Below are 26,051 nucleotides of genomic sequence, written 5' to 3'. Positions count from 1 at the left end.
GTCAGAGCTGTAAACTTTGAATGTTTGACTTACTGAGCAGCATAGAGACGCACAAAGACTTCATCATGTGTGCAAGACGACTCACTTCTGTTTTCTTTAATTTTTTCAGTCTGAAGAATTTTTGTCCTGCTGGCCTGTCACCTAATGTTGCCATGGAAACCCATTTTAACAGTAACCCTTTCACATCTCTTATCAACAATGTAGCTATTGCTTCCATGTGTTCACACAATGACTCCTGGTGGTGAAATGTGTAAACTGCAGTTTCATGGTCAAGACATCGAACTGGAGAATCTGTTTCTTCGATTATTACAGTTATTTATTTAAGAATGTATTGATTGGTTAATTTGTTTATCATTTGACTGAACGATTAACTGACAGCTTGAGAGAGAGAGAGGGAGAGAGAGGGGGGGGGGGACAAAGAGGGGGGGGTCCTTTCATTTGCTTAAAAACAGGAAAAGTTGAACAATGGCTTCAGATTCCACACCCCGGTTTACGCACGCACGCACGCACGCACGCACGCGCGCACACACACGCACTCACACACACACACACACACACAAACACACACAAACACACACACACACAGGAGGTAGAGAGGAAAGCAGGAGAAGGAGGTAGGGGAGGAAAGGAGGAGGCATTGTGAAGGAAACCCACTCATAGACAGACAGAAAGAGTGAGAGACAGGAAGAGGAAGACAGTATTGTTACTGGCTGCAATGAAAAACAAGTTATCAGCACAGAGCGGAAGTACACACACGCACACACAATGATTCAGTTAGTCTTTGCTGTACAACTGATCAGCATGAACAGAAAATGATTCATTGATTAAATTTATGTGGTCAGTATCACATCCTTAACATTCCATATTCATCATGTTCTCATTTATTTGACTTGCTTCTATTCTCTATTATTTCAGATGTTCTATTATTGGTTGAATTTGGAGTAACTGATTTTTGTACTCCACATGTCAAAATTCAAGATTTCCGCTGCTGCAAGTCATCAATTTTGAGATGTTCGATGAGTTAGCATTAGCTTGTAAGCATCAGCTGTGTTGGTTTCATATAGTTTTTTCTCTTTTTGTCACACAGTACACAAAACTGCATTTATAGGCAAAATGCGGCTAAATCATATACATGCATGGAGTCAGCAGATTACTGCTCTTAGATTAAACATGAGGTATTGTGTAATTGTAGTATGAGGCGTGTCTGCATATTGCGATTGAGATGTGTGTTACTCAGAGTAATCATACTTCAGTTTATCATGGTTTCAGTCCTGTTTAGACATCCACATGATGTATGAAAAGGATTATTGATGTTTTGTTGCCTTAATTGCAGTATAATAAAAGTTTCAAAGTGCATGCAAACCTACTGCGAAAACAAACACAGGAGAGGAAACAAATGAATCCCCCAATCTCTCTCTCTCTCTCTCTCTCTCTCTCACACACACATACACGCACGCACACGCACGCACGCACACATACGCACGCACGCACTCATGAACAAAAGGGAAACCGAATCGCTGGGGGAAAAAAACAGGATTAAGATTAGAATGAATGTGTGTGTGTGTGTGTGTGTGTGAGGGGGGGGGGGGTTAATATTTGGAGATTATTGTCTAATAATTTGAGAATATTTCATTTAAAGTTGCATCTCCAAACATTTTATTGACTGTTTTTGTTTCTTATTTTTTGCTGCTGCTGTCTCAACGTATGCGCATCACTTTGTTATCTCCATTAGTGCTTAAATTAAGACAACAGTGGGTGACAATGGGAGGGCATGTGTGTCCTCTTTTCAACAGCTGTTTCTGGCTGCTACCCCTTTAAGAGGATGAGGATGAGAGACTCACATCCCCCCCACCCCATCCCTCCTTCCCCTCTCTCCTCCAGCACATTGTTCTCCAGCCGGCGAGCAGCAGCTAACAGACAGGCTGCTGCCAAGCTTCACTGACAGAGAGACTGACAGACAGACAGAGAAAGACAGACGGGTCTCAGTTTCTAACAGGATTCATGCTTTGTGTTGGGTAGACAGACAGACAGAGAGGTGGAGGGCGTTGATGGAATCTACCGGCTGAGAGAAAGAAAAGGACACTAGGTGAAAGAGAGAAAGAGACATTCAGAAACAAAGGAGGAGAGAGAGCTAGAGAGTTGATTGCAATGACAGCAATGCTATGACCAAAGGCGCACAGCTCTGGACCGACTGGCACGAGGTCAGGTAAGTGACCCGAGAGAGTGAGACAGGGATTCGGAGAGAGCCCTTTCTTTAGGTTTGTCGTGGAGGACTGTGTGTGTGTGTGTGCATGCGTGCGTGTGTGCGTGTGATTTTTGGTATCACCCATTTTACTCGACGATGCTGCCACTCCTGTTGTCATGGTAACCATATCATAGTCATGACTGAAGAAAATGAGAAAATCGAGAATTGTAATTTTATTCATTAGCATGCAAATGTTTTTTAATATCAATGTGTAATTATTGTTCCAGACCCAGCACTCCATGCAGAAGTGACAAAAACTTTTTGAAAAATTTGGGTGGTGGGTGGGACTTATTGAAATTTTCATTTATGCTAAAAACATTCACTTTCTTTTTGTATTGAAAATTACAGTTAACATAAAAGCAGAGTAAGACAGAGGTCTTGGAATTGGACTGGCTAGTTTTACCCTGGATAACCCGACCACCACACCAAGTTCTAGATCAGTTGGACCCAGGATTAGAGACTTCGTTAGGAGATCTGGACCAGATATACCTATGAAACTAACCATGCTCTACGGTTATGGACCCTCTGACTATGGATATGAGGTGCTTAACCAGTTGGACCTTGGATACAAGATTGTTCTAGAGTTGTGTGGATGGCTCTAGAGTTGCAGACACATTGGACCCAGACTAAGAGAATTGCTCTAGAGCCTCTCTAGATTCCTTGAAACCAGATTAAGTGGCTGATACAGGACTGGACCAGCTGGCCTAAGGATAAGGGACTTGTTCTAGATATCTGAACCAGTTGGACACAGGCGAGGAGGCTTATGCTAGAGTTCTGGACTAGTCGGACTTTGTTCAAGAGGCTTGCTGTAGACTTCTTGCCACTTGATCCCAGGATAAGAAGCTTGTGCTCAGGTTCTGGACCCCTTAAACCCATGCTAATAGGCTCACTCCAGTGTTCTGGACAAATTGCATCCAAACTCAGAGCCTTTCTGAAGAATTCTGGAGCAGTTTTCAGAAACCATGACCACCTTTCTAAAAGCATTGACCAGGATCTCAGATTTTAGTGACCTTTATGACCTTTCCTCTAGCGTCATCCTCAGGCTCTAACAACTGCTAAAACACTTTCTTTATTGTGGGTGTAAAGAAATCCAGCCCTTAGGGGAAGGAAAAGGACTTTCTCGCTTTCGGTCTGTATTGGCTGAGGAGAGGGTGTTGTCCCTCATCGTCCTAATTTCTTTTCTGTGTGTGATTGCTTCACTGAAAACACAAAGACAATGTGAGCATGTGAGGAAATGAATGAAAAGCATATAAGACCTGTCTATAAGATATATATAAGAATATAAGACCTGTCTACAACAGGTCGTCGCAAGCTACCAGTAGCTTGCCACCCGTTTCTGAGTAGCTCGTGAAAGGTTCAAAGACTAAGTTTATTTGACAACACGTCACTTGGTAAAGCTGTTTAAATTTCTATCCAATTAAATTCATAGACATCCTGTCCCCTTTTATCACAAAACGATTATAAGCCAATCAGCTGTCAGTCCAACAAATGACACTGCTGCCAAGTTTGGTTGGACACCGTAACATTCGGCTTGCAAGCGCACGCCAGATTTGACAATAATCTCCTCGAAAATAGCCCCGTTTTAAAGCAACAAATTGGAATAATACTATTTTCATGAGGAATTAAAAAAATGTACGAATGTGAAAGACAAGTGTGTGCGTGTCTCATTGGCGGTGCGAACGCGTCTGTGGAGCGCCACTTCACCAAAGCCCACAGCAACTTTTCACAGGACTTTACGGCTGCTAGCAGGGCGTGATGTGTACATAGCAAACAAACCGGCTTAAAGACCGGCTCTTTTAGGTGAACGATGGGAGCCGGCTCCCGTCCGAGAGCCGTTTTTATTTTTCTTCCAAACAGGAAAACCTTCTGAAAAACACATTCCAAAACTGTACAACAGATAATGTGCTTCACTGCAAGAACATTCCAAAACAATTTTAATTCCTCATGAAAATAGTACCACACTCTCATCTCACTAACATCAGATCAGACTGAATGCAAGTGAAGTACAGATGATATGGGAACTACAGGGAATTCCCTGAATTACAGGGAATGTGAAGGGAAATTGTGACAGTGATATGTGGACAGACAAATGTGAAATATGAAAGGGATAGTATTGGTTAAATAGTAAAATAAGTAACTAATAATATAAAAATAAAATAACTTTTTTTGTTTTCTTTGAGATTAATATGATCTGAATTCATCAGTGTGAGCTTGACACAGAGAAAATGTATACAGCAAAGAACATGCTTATGTTGCTGAATTGAAGTGCATTTTGATACAAAATTTAAGTGTTGGGAATCGGCATTTTGTAAATGTTCACACAAAAGACGCTCATTCAGCTGGTGTGGGTGGAGAATCATGTGGATACATTTTACTAATAATGTTAAACATGAGTAGCTCTCGGATACTTTAATTTTGTCAAAGTAGCTCTCAGAGGCATAAAGGTTGGAGACCACTGATATAAGATATACAGAAATTCAGACAAAGTTTATCCTGGTCTAACTAATCTCGGCTTTATAAAAGGGGCCAAACAGTACCCAGGGTTAGACTAAACAAGGTCAGTCCCATTGTATTAAAGGGCCACTCTGGGCCAACCAGGGCTAGTATTGCTCTGACACATGGCCAACCTGGGCCAGGAAAGACTGATGTGGCTTCACTGTTTGTCCAGGTAACTCGGGGCTAAGACAAGGCACCTGTGATAGGAGGTCACCATGGTGCCCAGGCCTTCATCAGGGGAGCTGTGGGGGCTGCACCTCATGCCCCCGCGCATCCTGGTAGACTGCTGCCTACCCAATGGTACAACATCTCTATTATATATATTGTATTGTATTGTATTGTATTGTATTGTATTGTATTGTATTGTATTGTAATGTATTGTATTAATTTGTGTTGTCTTTTGTGTTGCATTTCCGTGCAGGGATGATGGTGAGTCTGGAGTGTCTAAGAGAAACTCCTCTCATCAGCATCAAGCAGCAGCTCTTTACCGAGGCCAGGAAGTACCCGTTGTATCACTTGCTGCAGGTACAGCTCCACATGCACACACCCTGATCACACGTGCACACAGCCTGACCTATGACCTCAGTGAAAGTTTTCTATAACTCTTTGTCTCAGAAGAGTTCACCATAATTGAGTTTCACTTCATGGTTTTGCTCTGATTGGCCAGGAGGAGTCGTGTTACATCTTTGTGGGCGTGACCCAGGAGGCAGAGAGGGAAGAGTTCTATGACGAGACAAGGCGACTGTGTGACCTCCGCCTCTTTCACCCGATCCTAAAGGTCATTGAACCGCTAGGCAACCGCGAGGAGAAGATCCTTAACCGAGAGATTGGTAACTGAAACACATCATAAACTGTAGCATCTCCACAGCCATTGGTAATTGGTCATCAAACATTTCCTCAGCCAATGATCTGTGGTCTGTGCAGGATTTGCCATAGGGATGCCAGTGTGCGAGTTTGAGATGATGAAGGATCCGGAGGTGCAGGATTTTCGCAGATCCATACTGAGCGTGTGCCGAGAGGCCATGGAAGAGAGGGAGGGGGGAGGGGCCCACAGCCAAGCACTCTACGTTTACCCGCCCAATTTGGAGTCCAGTCCACAACTGCCACAGCATATCTACAGCAAGCTGGATAAAGGTACAAGGAGGAGGAGCGGTATGAGGCAGGAGGAAGTTAATGCTGCCTGTCTCAAACTCTTTCTGTCTGTCTCTCAGGGAGGCTAATAGTGACCATCTGGGTGATCGTGTCTCCATCCAACTCCAAACAAAAATACACTCTGAAGGTATCAACTGTATTGTTGAAGGCAATGACATATGTCTGTAAAAAAGAGTATATCCGGAAACCTTTGTGTGCGTGTGTGTGTGTGTGTGTGGGTGTGTGTGTGTGGGTGCATGTGGGTGTGCAGGTGAGCCATGACAGTCTACCTGAGCAGCTGATTGCAGAGTCAATCAGGAAAAAAAGTCGATCGATGCATCTTTCACCGCAGCAGCTTCGCCTCTGTGTGCAAGAGTATCAGGGCCAGTACATTCTCAAGGTACCTGTCTGCCTCTCTGTCCAATATACCGTGAAGGTACCTGTCTATCTGTCTGTCCAGTACAACCCAAAGGTAGCATCTGTCACTCTGTCTGTCTGTCAGTCTTTGTCTTCTCTGTGTGTGTCTACCTGCCTGCCCATTTCTCTGTCCAGTACATATCCTGAAGGCACCTGTCTGCCTCTCATTCTCTATCTGTCTTTCTGATTGTCTGTGTGCAAGGGTACAAGAGTCCATCCTGAAATTACCTAATTGTCTCACTGCCTGACCTGTCTGTCTGCCTGCCTGTCTCTCCTCAGGTGTGTGGCTGTGATGAGTACCTGTTAGAGAAGTATCCTCTCAGTCAGTACAAGGTAACAAGGCCCATGTCTCTTTCTACCTGTCTGTCTGTCTTACACTCTGTCACTCTTACTCTGTATGTACCCTCAACCTCCTCCAGCTTAATAAAACTGCCGTCTACCTGTCTGTCTCTCTGTCCCATCGGCTGTCTCCAGTACATCCGCTCCTGCATCACAGTTGGACGTCTTCCTCACCTGATGCTGGTGTCCAAAGACAGTCTCTACTCCCAGCTTCCTGCCTCAGGCTTTGTTACGCCCTCTTACAGGTATGACAGCCAATCAGGATCGAAGAAACATCTGCTGGCCAATCAGAGGCCAGCATTCTGAGATGATGATGTTGTTGTTGTTGTTGTTGTGTTTTAGTCGCAGGACTCCTCAGCCATCTCCGTGTCCAGGAGGAGGAGACGGCTCCCCTCCTCGTTCTCTGTGGGCCTTCAACACTGTGCTGAGGGTTCGACTCCTGTGCGCCACCTATGTCAACGTCAACATCAGAGACATCGACAAGGTCTGTCTGTCTGTCTGTCTGTCTGTTTGCCTCTCTACCTGTCTTTCTATATGTCTGCCTGCCTGTGTGTTTTTCCCACTGTCTTCTGCCTCTGTTTCTGTCTCTCTTCTCCAGTGTTTCTGTCTCTCTTCTCCCTGTGTTTCTGTCTCTCTTCTCCCTGTGTTTCTGTCTCTCTTCTCCCTGTGTTTCTGTCTCTCTTCTCCCTGTGTTTCTGTCTCTCTTCTCCCTGTGTTTCTGTCTCTATTGTCACTTATATGTGTGTGTTTTAATGTGTGTTTTCCCTGTGTGTGTGCAGATCTATGTGAGGACAGGTATTTATCATGGTGGAGAGCCGCTGTGTGACAATGTCAACACACAACGAGTTCCCTGCTCTAACCCTAGGTAACACACATGTGAGCAGAGACACACACGCACACACACAAATCAACTATATGTGATTTAAACATACATTTATTTACCAAATCATAAATTGCCGGTCTCTTTCAACCTCTTTGTCTTTCTCTCTCTTCCTCTCTGTCTGTCTCTCTCTCTTTGCCTGTCTGTCTTTCTCCAGGTGGAATGAATGGCTGACCTATGACATCTACCTAGCCGACCTTCCTCGCTCAGCGAGACTCTGTCTTTCTATCTGCTCTGTGAAAGGAAGGAAAGGAGCCAAGGAAGTAAGACTCTATCTATCTATCTATCTATCTATCTATCTATCTATCTATCTATCTATCTATCTATCTATCTATCTATCTATCTATCTATCTATCTGTCTATCTATCTATCCATCTATCTATGCCTTTCTCTTTCCCTCGCTTCCTTTTAATTGCCTCTCTCTTGCTGCCTGTCTGTCTGTCAGGAGCACTGTCCTCTGGCCTGGGGTAATGTTAACTTGTTTGACTACCAAGACATCCTTGTTTCGGGGAAAGTGGCTTTAAGTCTCTGGCCAGTACCTCACGGCCTGGAGGACCTTCTCAATCCCATCGGGGCTGCTGGTTCAAATCCCAACAAGGTGAATACCTGTCTGCCTCTATATCGGTTTGACATCCAGGAAGAGCAGCAGCCTTAGTTAGGAAGCTGCCAGATCAGCATCCCAAAACTGACCCTTACAGTGCCTTGCTCGTGGGCACTTTAATCTGATGCTCTCCTTGTGTGTGTGTATGTAGGAGACCCCCTGTGTGGAGCTAGAGTTCTCCTGGTTTAATCAGACTGTGGTGTTTCCTGATGAGCAGCAGATAGAGGAACACGCTAACTGGACCATCAGCAGAGAGCTGGGATACAACTACTGCCATGGCGTGGTAACATACAAACACACACAGATTAACACATTATAGACATATGCATAGACGTACACGGTCTGACTCTCTACCTGTCTGTCTCTCAGAGCAGTCGTCTGGCCTGTGACAGCAGTGTTTCAGCAGCTGATGCTGAGCAGCTTCGCTCTCTCTGCTCTAGAGATCCTCTGTACGAGCTGTCAGAGCAGGAGAAAGACTTCCTGTGGAGGCACAGGTGAGGGGCGGGGCATATTTACAATGTGAAATAGGGGGTGATAATGGGGGGCATACAGTATGCGGAGATCTTGTAAATCAATCAATCAATCAGGAAAAAGGGAGGCAGGAGGGGAGGATAAATGGAAAGAAATGCCAAATATGTCTCAGCCTGTCTCTGTCTTTCTCTGTCTCTGTCTCTGTCTCACTTCAGACATTACTGTGTTAACATCCCAGAGTCGCTTCCCAAACTGCTGTTGTCTGTCAAGTGGAACTCCAGAGACGAAGTTTCACAGGTAAAACACAGAGTCGGGTGTTAACGCAATTTCTTCCTCATGTTAAATTTGAACTCGAGCTCTGTTTCCTCCCGCTTCTCCTCCCCCCTCCTCCTCCTCTTCAGATGTATTGCTTACTGAAGGAGTGGCCTCTAATGGAACCAGAGTCTGCACTGGAGTTGTTGGATTGTAACTTCCCTGATCCAATGGTTCGAGAGTTTGCCCTGCGCTGCCTGGTGCAAGGACTGACCGACGACAAGCTGTCACAGTATCTGCTTCAGCTGGTGCAGGTAGAGGACGTTCACAATGACATCGTGTTCACACCTTCACTATATACACAACTACAGCATGTTGACAACAACTTAATGTACACATCTGTACCGATATACTGTACACAACTAAAGCACCCTCACGCCTTCACCTTCAATTTGCCTATTTGTTTACATTGATATTGCCTATAAACTTTTCACTGTATATGAAACTTAATAACACCTACTGAAGATTTTAAAGTAACTGCTTTCCTGTGGGCTGTGTGTGTGTGTGTGTGTGTGTGTGCGTGTGCGTGTGTGTGTGTGTGTGTGTGTGTGTGTGTGTGTAACCAGGTGTTAAAGTACGAGATGTACCTGGATAATCCTCTGGCTCGTTTCCTCATTAAGAAAGCTCTGACCAATCAGAGGATAGGACACTTCTTCTTCTGGCATCTCAAGTATGTTAGAGCAGCAGAGGTTAAAGGCAGTTCACACAAAACAGACACAAACATAATACTGTCCAAAAAGTACCTGGACCTGTACAATATGTGTGTTTCTGCGTGTGTTTGTTTCTGTTTGTGTGTGTATGTGTGCGTGTCTGTGTCAGGTCAGAGATGCACAATAAGACAGTGTCTCGTCGGTTCGGTTTGCTGCTGGAAGCTTTCTGCAGAGCTTGTGGAATGTACCTGAAACACCTCAACAGACAGGTGAGCAACATCTTACAGAGCCTGGATCCTCTTCAGGGACATGGCATGGATGTGATTGGTTCATTATAACTTCTCTGTCCTCTAATTGGTTTAAATACTCACTTGGTGTGTGTGTGTGTGTGTGTGTGTGTGTGTGTGTGTGTGTGTGTGTGTGTGTGTGTGTGTGTGTGTGTGTGCATGGAGTGTAGGTGGAGGCCATGGATAAGTTGGTGAATCTGACAGACACACTGAAACAAGAGAAGAAAGATGAGACACAGAAAGTACGAACACACATTCACATAAATACAAAACACTGTCATCATTCAGTGTGTAATGATTGGTGAACTGGGTAATGATTTGTTATTTTCCTGATGGATTGATGGATTGATTGATTGATTATAAGCAGTTATTTGTAAGTTGATGTGTTTGTAGCAGGCGCAGTCACGTGAAAACAGTAATACCAGCGGCTGATCCTTTCCCTTCACCTGTCCGAATTGTGATTGAACAATGGTGTTTCTCTGTATTGTGATTGGCTATCAGACTCAGATGAAATTCCTGGTTGAACACATGTCCCGTCCTGATTATATGGAAGCTCTGCAGGGATTTGTCTCTCCACTAAACCCTGTACACCAGCTGGGAAACCTGCGGTAAATTACAACTGACTAACTGATTAACTGACTAACTAACAAACTGATTCACTGACTGACTCTGTTTTTGCTGAATAGTTTTATTGAGGAGAGCATCAGACATTACAATCAGCGTTCACTTAGGGAGCAATTTTTCGATGATAACACGTATTGACCGTCTCCATGGAGACATGTTTATTGTCAAACGCACATATTTGTCTGTTTGTGGTTATGTTTGTGTTTATATCTGTGTGTGTGTGTGGGGGGGGGGCACTCCCTCAGATTGGAGGAATGCAGGATTATGTCGTCAGCAAAGCGCCCCCTGTGGTTGAACTGGGAGAATCCAGACATCATGTCTGAGCTGCTCTTTACCAACAACGAGATCATCTTTAAGAATGGAGACGGTAGCTAGCTGCATGCTAACTCCACACTGGTGACTAAAACTGAGAAACATGTTGGCCTGCAATAATTCTGTGTGTGTGTGTGTGTGTGTGTGTGTGTGTGTGTGTGTGTGTGTGTGGCTGTGTGTCTGTGTGTCTGTGTGTGTGTGTGTATGTGTGTGTGTGTGTGTGTGTGTGGGGGGGTGTGTGTGTGTGTGTGTGTGTGTCAGACCTGCGTCAGGACATGCTGACCCTACAGATCATAAAAATCATGGAGAACATCTGGCAGAACCAGGGCCTGGACCTGCGGTGAGTAAGACCACCACAGAATCTCAAAACATGAGACCCAAACATCTCAATTCGTCCTGACGATTACTTAACTTGTCTGTCTGTCTGTCTGTCTGTCTGTCTGTCTGTCTGTCTGCCCAGCATGCTCCCATATGGCTGTCTGTCCATCGGGGACTGTGTGGGTCTGATTGAGGTGGTAAAGAACAGCTTCACCATCATGCAGATTCAGTGTAAAGGAGGCCTGAAGGGGGCGCTGCAGTTCAACTCCAACACACTGCACCACTGGATCAAAGACAAGAACCGAGGAGAGGGGTCAGTACCTGTCTTTCTGACTGTCTGTCTCTCTTTCTGTCTGTATATGGCCACCTAAAGGTGTTTAAGGTGCTGTATGACTTTAGTCACATAATTTAGGTGTATCATGATCCGGACTAGGCATATTGCGATTTTTGCTGATTTCTGTCGTATCAAATTGCATGCAAAGACATTAAGTTTGTGATTATCCTGTTGATCACCCTGCTGCATTCGTACAATTTGGTGTGAACTAACCACCTGTCTGTCTCTCAGGTATGACCGGGCCATTGATTTATTCACCAGGTCATGTGCGGGTTACTGTGTGGCCACATTCATCCTGGGAATTGGAGACCGGCACAACTCCAACATCATGGTGAAGGAGAACGGACAGGTGAGTCCCTTTTTGTCGTCATCTGCCTCCCGCTTAACTTTCAATAACTCCTCTTTCTCCTCCAGCTCTTTCACATCGACTTCGGCCACTTTTTGGATCATAAGAAGAAGAAGTTTGGGTATAAGCGGGAGCGTGTTCCTTTTGTGCTTACTCAGGACTTTCTGATTGTCATCAGTAAAGGAGTCCAGGAGTCCACCAAGACCAAGGAATTTGAGAGGTAGTCACACACAAAACCTTACCTGACCTACAGATCTTCTTCTGACAGCCCTCCTGTCTAAGTGTCTCTCTGCCATCCTGCCAGGTTCCAGGAGATGTGTTATAAGGCGTACCTGGCCATCCGGGAGCACGCCAGCCTCTTCATTAACCTGTTCTCCCTGCTGCTGGGCTGCGGCATGCCTGAGCTGCAGAGCTTTGATGACATTGCCTACCTCAGGAAAACCCTCGCTCTAGGTAAGAGTAGTAGACAGGCAGGAGAAGGGGAGGGGGGAGGGGGGGTGGGTAGGGTGGTGGTGATGGAGAAAGGAGGGGAAGAGAGACAGCCAGAGAGATGAACTGTTAATTGAGAGACAATTAGAGGCTAAATCAGGGATGAGTCTGAACCGGTTTGAGGTCCATGTTTCAAGCCTTCCTTTACCTGTCTGTCTGTCTGTCTGTCTGTCTGTCTGTCTGTCTGTCTGTCCGTCCGTCTGTCAGAGAAAAGCCAGCAGGAGGCGTTGGAGTATTTCACCAAGCAGATGAACGACGCTCATCATGGAGGCTGGAGCACCAAGATGGACTGGATCTTCCACACCATCAGACACATGCCCAATGAACACTGACACACACATACACACATACACACACGCACAAACACTCTTTATGCACTATGTAGAACTCAGTGAGGTTGACAGTGATGCTGGTTGGGTAGTTGATTATATTTGTTTGTTGGTGAACCGTTGTCGTAGCAACACGAAGCTCAGGGTCAAAGTGATCATGAAGGATGCCAAATGCATGCTGGGAAATGACAAAGATGATGAAGCTGATGAAGGTAAAGATGTGCTGAATGTCTTCCAGCCAGTGCTGCAGTCAGCCTGTTAGCGACGTCTCTGTGCTGTCAATGAGCAGTAGATTACACTTTACGCCTGGTGCTATGATTCATTTGTAGTTAAACCTCTAACGTGTTTTTAGGAGTTTGAATGAAAGCAGCTTTATTTAAACCAGCAAAGGGAACAATCAGAGCAATAACGAAAGTATCGGCACACTGACGTCTGACAATCAGTAAGTCTGACCAATAGGAACCAGAGCTGCCTAACTGTAGGCAGAGCCAAGCCAAGCAGAGGATGCTGGGAACAATCCAATCAATCAGGAGTGTTGCTCATTATTAACAAAGAAGCACAAAACAATCGTGGTAATGAATTGATTTCAAAAACCGCTGGATTTTAATTCTTTTACTAAAAACTGGTAAATGCGATGTTAAATGATGCTTTGGTGAAATAAAAGGATGATGTCATATTTCAGTAGCGAATTAAAGCAGGACAAATACATTTACTAGCGAAAAAATTGAACATTCTGACACAAAAACAACTGTAAGATTACATTTTTCTTTTTTTCCCATTGCAGTTTATTTAAGATGACAGATCTTAACTCTGTACAAAAAACATAATCACATAAACCTCTATGGCAAATGTTTACAAATATACTGTAATTGGCATATATAGATATATTTTTTATTAATTTGCATCACAAAATCTATTTAATTATTTAATTTCTTTATCATATGACTCTTCTATTTCTCTGTGTACTGCTCAGCAAACACATATACAACATCTGTAGCTCTTAAATATGGATAACTAGAGTATCTTGGGCCTTACAGTTTTCTTTTTAATGTATCCAAACTCAAGTCTGAACATTTCTTTTTGAAGGGCCTCAGGGGCGGAGCCAGGATTTCACAAATAATCAAATGCCGACTTTTTAGAAGATGCCAAAAACAAATTACATTTTACATTTTGCATTGTTCTTTGGTCAAACTTGTTTCTTTGAATCTCAATTTTTTTATTTTAAATTTTGACTTATTGCATAAATGTTGTCAGAAATGTGGCGGTAATAATTTCATGTCATTGTATTTATAATATATTTATTATCCTTGTAAACACAAAGTTCCATAAACAAAGTCATGTTTTTTTCAGATTTGTGGGGACATTTTGGTCTGAAAAGATAAACTTGTCTTTTGTTGTTTAATGTTATTTCTAAGAAACATATTGTGATGAAGTGTAGCTGAAATATTATCAGGGACCAATGTGCGACAATTTCAGCTTCTCTGTTGTCATCAAAGGATTGGGAAACGTTTAGCACTCGCTACCTGAACTACACTTAATTTTTAAGACTGAAAACAAACAGCACACAAAAGAAACAAATATGTTGTGTATACATCATAGATAATATGCAGTATATATGTATACAAAAATACACATTAAATCATATCAACAGTGTTTACAGTGCAAAACTTAACTATTATTTAGCATTAGCACAGTCACACTGCTAATGTGGGCAAACTTCTATTAGCTAGAGGTGTGGTGATAATAGCAACAAAGCATAGTAATCACACAAATGTCACAAAAAAGAATCAAATTAGCATATTGTGTCAGTGTTGAGCTCAAACTACAGCTCAAGCCATTGGGAATTTTGTGATTTATCTTGTTAAGTATCAATTTTTGCACTGCTGCTGCCGCTGTATGAAAAGTTTGTGACGTTGAGATATTTCAGTCTGCACCACAAGTGTATTTTTTTATTTTTCATTTTACAGCCTTGTGGCCACACAAAAAAACAAAATATTGTGTCCCATAGATATTCCCACAACAATGACATGCATGGATGCAGATTGGTAACTCTCCAGCTGCCAGTCAACTTACTTGGTCCATACAGGACTCGAACCTGTGACCCGCCAGTTCCTAAGTTGAGTCCCTATGGACTGAGCTACTGCCGCCCGCTCCTTTGCATGTACTATCAAATTACATGAAATTACATAGGTTAAAACAAAGACAATTGTAACGACAATAAATTAAATAAGGAGGCATAATGCAAATGTATCGCACAATAAAAAAGCTAAATATTTGTAGGATGTCGGTAAAGTGATTCCTGCCTGTTCTCACATATTGGCTGCAGACTTCAGCACTGCCCGATCTGTCGGAATACAAGTGGGAAAAAACAACATGGACTCATGGTTAGTTATGTAGCTTCATTAGCGTGTATGCCATGTTTGCCTGAGTTGGTGCACTCTAATCACTAGGGTTTGATGAATCGTGGGTGGTTAGCATGGTTAGCTTAGCATATCTTAGCATGTGTGGAAACTCTGCAACCACCAGAGGGCGGCACTGTACTCTGACGGGTTAAAGGGTAATAATGCCCATTCATAATGTGGTTCAAGCTTTTTTGTTTGTATGAGTTGTTAGTTTTGTCTTCTTCTGGCATGTTCCAATTTATTTTAGCCCCTCCCACTCTGTTGTGAACAGGTCAATGGCGATGCCTGCTAATGATCCATTTTGTGTTGACTTCTGACATTCTTTTCTATTGTGTGATTGGTCAGAAAGCAGTAAGTGGGTGTTTGTAAGTGGTTTTCATCAATAAATGGTTAAGATTTATAAAAATTTCATAATTATTGATCCAAATTTCACAAAGCTGGGACCCCTCACACACCTTCAACCTTCATGTGGGAAATAGGGACTAATCAGAGGTCTGGCCCACCTCCATGCCCACGTTTGGCTTGAGTGTGACTGTGAGCTGGTGAGTTGCGACTTCATGTTTTACTGCAATACTCAAACTCAATTTCAAAAAGCCAAACTGAGGTTTCTGATTATTAAATGACCGTCCTCGTGTTCAGAAAACCCCCCACAAAATATAAAATAATAATAAATAAATAAGAAAACACAACAATTGCTGTGCAGGAAGGTTTGGAGTTGTTGATGTGTCAGATTGGAAAGAGGATGGGTTCATCCTCTCCATATGCTTTGCTTCAACTAAAAACTGAATAGAGTTAATAGAATTATAGATATTTATTCACCTTATCCATGCATAATAATAACAACAATAAAAATAATGTATGAATGATTTTATAAATTGGATTTGAAATAATAAAAAACAAATGTTTTCAAAAATACAGCAATATGTGAAAATATAAATTGCATGTTCCAATATATACATAACTTATGCTTACATAGCAAAAAATGAATGTCCGTAATGATCTTTTTATGAACCGCAGATAATGTACTGGTTGAACGTTTTGTGTGCTTATGTTGCGGTAAAGTATCAGCGGATATAGTACTGTTAACACTTAAACTTACTCTTGCTGACTTCTGGAGGATATCGAAAGTAACCATCTGTTCTTCTCCACAGTAAGGAAACATTTATTGAAAAAAATAATACTTCACATTCACATTATAATAGTGTAAATGGTCTGTAATTGCTACGATTAAATGCAGAGGTTACAAGAAAAAAAAGAAGTGAAAAGTGAGTGAAATGTGAGTTTCTTTTGGGCGACACCTAAAATATTAAGGGATAATTATCTAAAATGAGGCCCAAATCTGATTTGTGATGTTACGAAGCTGCCTCACTTCTGGTCACACTCAAAACCCAAAAATGTAGAATTGAGACCTATAAACCTGAGGGAGGCAGTAGCTCAGTCGGTAGAGCTTCCGCTTGGGAACCGGAGGGTCGCTGGTCGAGTCCCTGCCGAGGTGCCCCTGAGCAAGGCACCGAACCCTCAATTGCTCCTCTCTGTAAGTCGCTTTGGATAAAAGCGTCTGCTAAATGATCGTAATGTAATGTAATGTCATTTTTGGAGGTTTTCTGGTGTGTTCTGTTCACTGCTTGTCCTTATCAACATTGAAACTGTATGTATTTAGATCCCAATTGGCCACCTGTGTGAACAGTAGACCCCCCCCCCCCCCCCCCCTCCCCCACTCCCCTCCAGTCTCCTAGCAGGCCTCAGGTGTGCTCCAGGTCATCCCTGTGAAACATCTAAATAAAAAATCGTCACGTTGGAGTGGGCACGCGATGGACCCAAACAAATCACTGTCCACGGCACTGATGCGCCCATTAACCAAAACAACCTCTACTATAATCGCACGGCACTGGTTGCTGCCAAGACCCTGCAGACGGGAAACATGAGCATGATTCTATCTGAACCTGGACCCTTTGACAGTGCCAACTACTCATGCACTGCTGTTAAGTAAAGTGATACGTCTACCACACATTCGGCTGATGGTCTCCAGCATTAAGCTCCAGGTCAAAGGTCAGTACTGTCACACAGGGGACACAGATCTGTGTTACATTTTTTTGCTTTCTCAAGTTCCTTGATGTGAACCTACATGATCCAGTTCCTTGGTTTACAATAAACCTGTGAGTCTGATCCCGTTTCTGAGGTTAATTCTTTACACGTGAGCCTAATGTGGTTCTTCGGTTTACTTAAAATGTATGTTCCTGATCCAGTTCTCTGATTTACTGTAAACTTCAAGCCTGGTCTGATCTGGTTCTTTGATTTACTGTTTACCTGTGGGCCTGATCCAGTTGCTTGCTTAGTTTGAACCCTGAGACTGACCGAGTTGCTTGTGTCTGTTTCCAGTGGAAGATTGGTGCAAGAGACATGACGCTGCCTTGGCTTGTGCTGGTGTCCTGGCTGTGGTTCTTGCTGTGGTCCTGTTGTTGAACCTCAGGATCTACCTGAGGAAATGCATGCATCCAAACAACTGAGGTAATGGATTTCCACCATGGTTTCTAAATGTGTCGCTGGATTATCAAACCGTTGTGACACAAGGAACAAACTCTGCCACCACGTCTGGCTCGATCGGTTGATCTCCTCGGGCATATATTCAAATAAATCATAGCTTCTTACAGTTTAGCAAGCACACGCAGATTAATTTCTAATTCTTCTTCTTCTTTGAAGGAGTCCACAGTTGATGGACTGATATGCTAACCACATTCCTGACAAGCGCTTATTGTGAAATATTGGCTATTTATATCCAACGTCAGCCTTGAACCGGTTGTCGACAATGAGCCAGGAAATGAGGTGTTTTGAGTAAAAGTTTCTCAGTGCTCTTAAATTTGAGTTCTGCCTCTGCTCTGTGCGGACACAGCGGGTCTGCTCTGCTCGCACACGGAACATGCAGCCTTCTGATAAGTCCTCCACAAGCAGGAGCAGGCGGCTGTTTTGACCAACGAAATTATCACTGCCCCGGTCCAGGCTTTCTTCACTGATCTCATCTGAACTTTTTTAGAGCAGTGTCATAATCATCAACTGGTATGACATTATTTTCTGCAGTGTTGTCATTTCTAAAGTTGGTGTTTATTGTTTTACACTGGATCTCCAGCTAGTTGCTGGGACGCCTGGACAAATCATTAACAGGATTGTTTCTGTTGGTGGAGAACTTTGGGCAGGGTTGTAAACGCTACATGTGAGGCAATCGGACAGCCGAGAAAATATGTGTGGAAATGTTTCAAATTCTCAAACTGCCACATTATGCTCCGGAAGGGAAGCAGGGAAATAACGCCCTAATGATGTGCATCAGTTTAACACAAGTACTAATAGAATAGTGTTTCTAACTGGTCTTCCATGTTTCCTCAGCAGGACAAACCCCAAACAGTGACAGCATGTGGACAACTCCCTGCATTCCTTCCTTCCTCACTTTCTCTTGTTCCGTTGTGGAAATGACCCTCAGAATGTAACCAGTAGACTTGCTTCAGACTTGCCATTGTGGTTTTCAGTTTGATGTGTTCTTTAGGTCAGTTTGTTCCTTACGTTTTACTTTGTCTGATCTTTAAATTCACGCAGCAGAGGGTGAGGGTGGTTTAGTGATGTCAGACAATACGGATAGATTTTTCTTTGATCCACTGGCACAACTTGTACATGTTTGGCTCCTATGAAATATAATATATAAACAATAAATAAATCACTTTACTCTCATTTGCTGTTAATCCCCATAATTTGCTGCCGTTTTGCTTTATGCTCATTTCAACTAAATGTTTTTCTGCCCCAGAGGCATTCAGTTACCATATTTAGTCTAATCAACTCCACAAAAAAACTAAATAAACCAATTAGATTTAAAATGTGTCTGACGTCGGGTGACTCAACTGTCTGTTTGGCTGTTGCCGTGTTTTTTTAATGATTGGCACAGCCATTTTCAATTCAGGCCTAATAATGAACCCTAGACCTAAACTTAACTACAACTCATTTGTGAGCCTTATTCTTACTCTATTATTGTAAAGCACTTTGAATTGCCTTACTGCTGAAATGTACTATATAAATCAAATTGCCTTGCCCTGCCTTGCCTCTTCCACATCCATCCTGGAAAATGTCACAGCCTGTTCTATTTGTTATCTCACACAAAATTTCTATCCAACTCAGAGTTTATATCAGATTTAGTCCTGGATGCTGATAAAATAATAATAGCTGGTGACTTTAATATTCATGTGGACGTCAATACTGATAGCCTCAGCACTGCTTTTATTTAATTACTGGACTCTATTGGCTTCTCTCAGCATGTAAGTAATCCCACTCACTGCCATTACCAAACCCTTGACCTTGTTCTGGCTTATGGCATTGATCTAGATCATTTGAACATGATCAGTTGGACATAACCTTATTCTTTCTGATCACTACTTAATAAATTTTGAATTTATATTATTGGACTACACACCCGCAGAGCAAAATACTTTCACTAGTTGTCTGTCTGCTGGTGCTATATTAAAAAAAATTAAGGAATTTCATCAGCGCTGAACTCAATTTCATATATTAACCATTCCTTTTCTGATTTAGTCCCTCACAGATAGATAATCTTGTCTACAGTACAGCAGGGTCACTGCAAATTAATCCATTGTCCCTTTAAAAAGAAAACAATCAAACAGAAGAGGTCTGTTCCGCGGTACAACACTCAAACCTGTGAACTAAAACAGACATGACTGAAACTTGAGAGAATATGACGTTCCACAAGACAGGAAGAGTCGCACTCAATTTGGCAAGACAGCCTTAAAGTATATAGTATAGGATGGCCCTCTGTAATGCCAGAGCTGCCTATTACTCGTCACTAATTGAATAGAACAAAAACAACCCACGTTTTTTTCCCAGGCTTTAGCCAGGCTGACTAAGAGCTATAACTCTATTGACCCATGTATCCCCATAGATATTAGTTGCAATGATTTCATGAGCTTGTTTGACGATATAATTATAACAATTAGAAACAATATTCACCACCTCCTGCCCTCAATAGGCACTGGTTTATCCTCAGTCACAGGAGCCTTAGGAATAGGTGTAAAACCCCATATATTTTGATAGTTTCTTTCTAGTAATTAACCTAACTCAACTATCTTCAATGATTTCCTCTAAATCATCAACCTGTCTCTTAGACCCAATTCCAACCAGGCTGCTCAAGCAAGTTTTTCCCTGAATTAGCACTTCCCTAGTAAATATAAGCAATCTTTCTTTAGTAGTGGGCTATGTACCACAGTCCTTTAAAGTAGCTGTAATTCAACCCCTTATTTAAAAACCTACTCTTGACCCAGGCATACTGGCCAACTACAGGCCTATATCTAATCTCCCATTTCTTTCCAAGATCCTCGAAAAATTGTCGCCAACCAATTACGTGAATTTCTGCTCCGACAAAAGTTTATTCGAGGTTTTTCAGTCCGGATTTAGAGCCCACCATTGCACAGAGACAGCACTTGTGAAAGTCTCAAATTACCATCTAATTGCATCAAATACACAACCTCTCTCTGTTCTTGTTCTATTATATCTTAGTGCTGCATTTGACACCATTGACCACCACATTTTATTACAGAGATTAGAACACCTAATTGGCATTAAAGGAACCGTATTAAACTGGATTAAATCATATTTGTCAGATCGATTCCAGTTTGTTCATGGTAATAATGACTCTTCCATACATACAAGAGTTGGACACGGTGTTCCTCAAGGTTCAGTGTTTGGACTAATACTTTTCACTCTGTATCTACTTCCATTAGGGTAAAATTATTCAGAAACACTCCATAAATGTTCACTGTTCACACACGGATAATACCCAACTTTATTTATCAATGAAACCAGAGGAGTCCAGTCAATTAAATAAGCATGCCTTAAGGACATCAAGACCTGGATGTCCTGTAATTTTCTATTGCTTAACTCTGACAGAACAGAGGTCATTGTGCTTGGCTCTAAACATTAGAAATACACAATCTAATGATATAGCCATGATGGATGACGTTGTCTTTGCCTCCAGCACCACCGTAAGAAATCTAGGAGTCACGTTTGACCAGGATCTGTGAAAAACAAATTTCAAGGACAGCATTCTTTCACTTACGCAAAATTGTTAAAATCAGGCATTCTGTCACAGAATGATGCAGAAAAACTTGTCCACAAATTTGTTACCTTTAGGCTGGACTATTGTTATTCATTATTATCAGGCTGCCCTAATAAGTCCCTAAAGACTCTCCAGTTGCAATGCAGCAGTGTTCTGACCAAAACTAAGAAAAGGGATCATATTGTAGCGGCGCTGCACTGGCTTCCAGTAAAATCTAGAATAGAATTTAAAATCCTTCTGCTCACTTTTGAAGCTCTTGATGGTCAGGCTCCATCCTACCTTAAAGTGCTCATAATACCATATTACCCCCATAGAACGCTGCGCTCCGAGAATGCAGGCTTACTTGTGGTTCCTAGTATCTCCAAAAGCAGAACGGGCTGTAGAGCCTTCAGTTATCAGACTCCCCTCTTGTGGAAACACCTCCCAGATTCTGTCCGGGGGTCAGGTGCCCTCTCTACATTTAAGAGAGGGTTTTTGATAAAGCTTATAGTTAGGGCCAGCCAGGCTTGCCTTGGACCGGCTGCTAGTTATGCTGATATAGGCCTAGACTGCTGGGGGACTTCCCATGATGAACTGAGCTCCTCTCTCCTCCTCCCTCCAGTTTTCTGTGTTCTCTCATCTCACAGGTTGCTGTGGAAGTCTATCCTGTAGAGATGGAGACCCTGTCCTGCTATTCGTATCATCTATCATGTTTATATTTATTCATTATATCACTTTCTATAATTTATTTATTTTGTATTGTTGTCGCTGTGCCTCTCGGTGTCTCTCTCTCTCTCTCTCTCCTTCTCAACCCAGACGGCCACCCACCTAGCGCCCGGTTCTGCCTGATGTTACTTCCCGTTCAAGGGGAGTTTTTCCTTGCCGCTGTTGCCAAGTGCTTGCTCATGGGGGAATGTTGGGCCTCTTTAAATATTCTATGTGAAGTGCCTTAAAATAACGTTTGTTGTGATTTGGCCCTACATAAATAGTTGAATTGAATATTTACATAAATGTATTCGGATTTCTCAATTCTAATTCCCAACTGAAAATTGGTTTTCATCACAATTTTGAAGCTTGTGGCTTTGTTTAAGAAATACAACTTAATACTGTGTACATTCTTCGTTATGCAAAACCCCACATAATGAGAACCTGAAAGAGGACGGCATGCTGTAACTCAGAAAAGGGCCAGTCTGCCTTTTTTCCTCACTTGGTCATTTTATTATAAAAGTTGAACGTTTCTACTGTGACAGTGAACAAGAAACAAACAAAACAAATAAAAAAACACAATGAAGAGCTTGATGGGAGGGTTTCCATGGTAACACATAGGCGGTCTTGGTTCACTACTATCCTCTGAAATGTCAGTTTTACTTTTCTGATGACTTCTGCACTAACACACTTACACACATTACTGAAAGGCGACACGCACGCACACACACAGACACACACACACTGTCATACATGTCATTGCACGCACAGAGGCTGGTGTGTGTGTGTTTCAGAGCAACCGCTTAAAATATTTCAGTGGAAACAATTTGATTTGATTTCATTGATAGGTTGTGGGCAAGTTATCCCGTCAGCACAGTTAAGTGGTCGCTAATTCACTCTGATTTACCTTAAACATTATCAACCAAATTGAAGATTCAGGTTTCTTCAAATCTTTCCTGAACCAATCAAACGCCTCGTGAAGGCGCAGGGGTGGGGCCTCTGCCTAACCACTGGCATTGTTGATCAAATTCTATCTACGTTAAGTTATAGAATCATTTATGTTTGGGAAGTCCCCCAGCATCATTTACGTCTTGCTGCAAATCCCAAGCTCTGCCCCTTGCCTCTGATTGGCTCACAGACCTGACTGACCTCTGTGACGGAGTACCACCCCTGAAACACACACACGCATTTAGTCACTCGGACTCTTTCCCTCTCTCTCTCTCACACACACACACACATCATCAGGCCCGTGGTCTTTATTCGTCGTCGTCATCATCATCATCTTCATCCTCTCCGTCTTCGTCATCGTCCTCCTCTACTCCCTGGGCTGAAGAGCCGGGATTTCGGGCAAATGACCCGCCGCCGCGGTATGCCACCATATCCTGACACACAGAGACGGAGGTTATTATTGGTCCTCTTCAGAAATCTGGGTTATGGACGGACAGGAGGTGGCCCAGCTGTCTGTCGCGTATTCTTACCTGGTCGTATTTCTCTCGTAGCTTCTGAGCCTTCTCTTCATACGGCAGTTTATCGGACTGAGTCAGTTTGCTCCACATCTCTCCCAGCCTCTTGGCACAGTCTCCTATAGACAGACCGGGATATTGTTGCTTCACGGTGGGACGGTACTCGCTGCAGAACACAAAGAATGCAGACCTGCACACAGAGACGGAGAGAGAGATGACATTTGCATTAGCCACGCTTGCATTCCTCATATTCATTTCGTTTGATGGCTGGGAAGTGTCTGGGCCTAGTTCAGGTGTGGATGTGCGTGTCATAGACTCACGGAGGCCGTTTGGGTGCATTCGGGTCTTTCCTCTTGCGCCCCCTCTTTCCGTAGCCTTTGGGTGGAACGTAGTTCTTCATCTCGCTGTTGTACCGCACTTTGTCAGCTTTGGCCATGTCCTCAAAACACTTTTTATCGCCTGGTGTCAGACCCTACACACACAACAAATGAGATTGGACCTTCAGTCACGTTCCCATACCTGCTAATAACATACAACATTTTTAAGTTAACCTTGATTTAAAAACAGTACATTTTCTGCAATTAATGGCTGTTAGAAAAAGCTGCAATTATAACAGCTAAATAAATCAAATTATATGCCTCCCCCTGGTGGGTTCTATCAAACACTGCACCCCCGCTGCAAACTAAAATAATGAACATTTACAGCAGCATGTTTGGTGACGGTGGAGTTTCAAAACATATCGTTGACATATCGTTGACATATCGTGACAAATTACAACCAGACTGAAGATTCAGGACACATTCAACAGAGAGCGGACAACCACTTGGTCCAGCCCGAGTGGTTGTCTAAATGTGTGTCTTACTTTCCACCTCTCAGAGCATTTCTTCGAGAATTCAGCGAAGTTGACAGACTGCTCTGGGTGCTTAGCCCGATGTTCCTCTCTGCACGTCTGCACAAAGAAGGCGTATGCCGAAGTCTTCCCCTTCGGCTTGTTTGCGTCCTTACGCATCATACTGATGGCCTGAAGGACAGAGGCGAGGGGACAGACGGTTGGGTCAAATAGGTTAAGCAGACGGATACAGGTGAGAGAAATGCAAAGATATGTAGTGGAGACAGAATCAGCCAATCTTTACTCCATTTAGTTGAAAAAAATGAGATTGGAATTTTTGGAAATTGTCAAATTAAAACCATATATGTATATATATATATATATATATCAACTCTGAATACCTAAGTGTGCATCTTTATGTTGCAGCCTTATTAAATTGACCCAATACATCTATTTCCAAAGATGTGAGGGCAAGGCTTTTGAACTTTGTGACCAGAAATAATCCAATTAATTTAAGTCATTTTATGTCTCCTTTGGTGTGGACTTGGGTTTTAATGTACTCATTAGCAAAACAATTTTATATCAAAACTATAATGTATATAATCGAGGAGAAATCAAATGCATTTTGATTGCATGACCCTTTAACCTATCTCGTTCAATCTGAAGAAAATAAGAAAATAAGATAGAAAAGGTCAACTTGGTTAGTGTTGATGTTATCCACTATAGTCGGTCTATTATCGTTCTCTTTTCCTCGTGTGTTTTAGAGTCGTCCAAGTCCTGAATGTGATTAACAAAGAGAAGAAAAAAGGGGTTCCATTTTCTCCACACGGTGCTCGGTAACCCTCCGGCCCAGGCTGAACTCGCACTGAGCCCGGTGTCGTCCCGTCTCCCAGCCCGGGACCCTCCGCCCGGCTCTGAGTGCTGGTCAGTGAGCGTAGCTAAAAGTAAAGCTAGCCGTGTTTTTATAATGGCTGCTGCAGTTAGCCTAGCGCTAATATGCTAAAAGCCTCAGAACAATGGACCACCATTTGCTTCCCGCCCTCTGCAGGGCTAGCCGGCCCATCCCCCTCCGCTAGCAGGGGGCTATACCCGTTGGCACGGCGAGCAGAACACGTATACACTAAATATATTTTTACCACAAAGAAACGAATTGTTTCGGTTAATGTGGAGATTTCCTGTCCATCAGCGCTCTGCGCAAAGTGGATAACGGTGCATCTGCAATGGAAATATGATGTCTGTAAAGCAGCTACGCATTTTCTACGCAGGGCTCCGGCTATGGCACGGAGAGGTCAGTGTTCTATGGACGGGGACCGGCTAATCGCCGGTATTCATAGACGAGATGGGCGTTTCGTGTCTGCAGCTGCATTTCATCGACAGTCCCCTGAGTGTTACCACAGGATAGACAGAAACCGAATAAAATCGAGCGAAAACCATCGCATCCCCAGTCTGGACTCTTGACTCGGCCATTTTATTCCTGTTCACAGCATCAGATTCATCCTGCACCTCAGATTCCCAGCTAACGGTCCCATTTTCCCCCGATTGAAATAAAGACAAAGGACCGGTCCAGCAGAAGGATCGTGACCGGGTTTACTCACTGGTCAGAGGGGTCGGCTACAAGCTTGAAGCAGACTCTGGACCAGGTTCTTGGGTTTTCTTGTTGTTGTTTGTGGGATGGAGCTGGTACTGGAGACGATGGTACACTTTCAAACTGGGTCGAGCTTGAGTGCGGCCACGCCCCCGAGAAACGCCCCCGTTGGTCATTCCTATCCAGAGGGCGGGGACACTGCCGGCCAACCGGGGCGGAGCTCGTCTGATAGCTTGCATTTGATTGGCTTACTAGAATGCAAGTCAACGATATCCACCCTTCAGCTCCGCCTACCCCACATTGTTAGTGGGGCGGGAACCCTACATGTAAGAGGGGGTGAGGCCGGTTTGTTTTCGCGTATCTGATTGGACAGGATTGGTGTCTGTTAATCAACAGGCCAA

General features: G+C 43.2%; 2 protein-coding genes and 1 long non-coding RNA gene across 3 annotated transcripts; 2 read left to right on the top strand and 1 right to left on the bottom strand.

The window, feature by feature from the left end:
* The first annotated feature begins 1,906 nt into the window (after positions 1–1,906).
* LOC143003421 (phosphatidylinositol 4,5-bisphosphate 3-kinase catalytic subunit alpha isoform) lies at positions 1,907–13,188 on the top strand. Its single transcript, XM_076154101.1, has 28 exons — positions 1,907–2,206; positions 4,914–5,041; positions 5,163–5,266; positions 5,409–5,571; positions 5,666–5,875; positions 5,953–6,020; positions 6,144–6,272; positions 6,569–6,622; positions 6,764–6,873; positions 6,971–7,112; positions 7,408–7,493; positions 7,666–7,771; positions 7,954–8,106; positions 8,261–8,392; positions 8,479–8,603; positions 8,796–8,877; positions 8,982–9,146; positions 9,459–9,562; positions 9,712–9,811; positions 10,000–10,071; positions 10,331–10,437; positions 10,699–10,820; positions 11,027–11,105; positions 11,226–11,396; positions 11,649–11,766; positions 11,832–11,983; positions 12,068–12,216; positions 12,460–13,188. The coding sequence occupies exons 2-28, from the start codon at positions 4,957–4,959 to the stop codon at positions 12,582–12,584; spliced, it is 3,213 nt and encodes a 1,070-aa protein (XP_076010216.1). The 5' UTR covers positions 1,907–2,206; positions 4,914–4,956; the 3' UTR covers positions 12,585–13,188.
* Positions 13,189–17,754: 4,566 nt separating this feature from the next.
* Positions 17,755–19,432, top strand: LOC143006926 (uncharacterized). The gene is made up of 2 exons (XR_012964340.1): positions 17,755–18,037; positions 18,362–19,432. It is a non-coding gene; the product is annotated as an uncharacterized LOC143006926 (long non-coding RNA).
* Positions 19,433–22,259: 2,827 nt separating this feature from the next.
* On the bottom strand, positions 22,260–25,805 carry hmgb2b (high mobility group box 2b). Its single transcript, XM_076153976.1, has 5 exons — positions 25,661–25,805; positions 24,099–24,257; positions 23,557–23,708; positions 23,252–23,426; positions 22,260–23,155 (listed from the first exon to the last, which is right to left on the bottom strand). The coding sequence occupies exons 2-5, from the start codon at positions 24,246–24,248 to the stop codon at positions 23,030–23,032; spliced, it is 603 nt and encodes a 200-aa protein (XP_076010091.1). The 5' UTR covers positions 24,249–24,257; positions 25,661–25,805; the 3' UTR covers positions 22,260–23,029.
* Between the last annotated feature and the right edge of the window lie 246 nt (positions 25,806–26,051).

Source organism: Genypterus blacodes, unplaced genomic scaffold (assembly GCF_046128005.1).
Source record: "Genypterus blacodes isolate CSIRO-AG114 ecotype Tasmania unplaced genomic scaffold, CSIRO-AGI_Gbla_v1 ptg000002l_1, whole genome shotgun sequence".
Classification (NCBI taxonomy): domain Eukaryota; kingdom Metazoa; phylum Chordata; class Actinopteri; order Ophidiiformes; family Ophidiidae; genus Genypterus; species Genypterus blacodes.
This window is presented reverse-complemented; position numbering and strand designations above follow the sequence as displayed.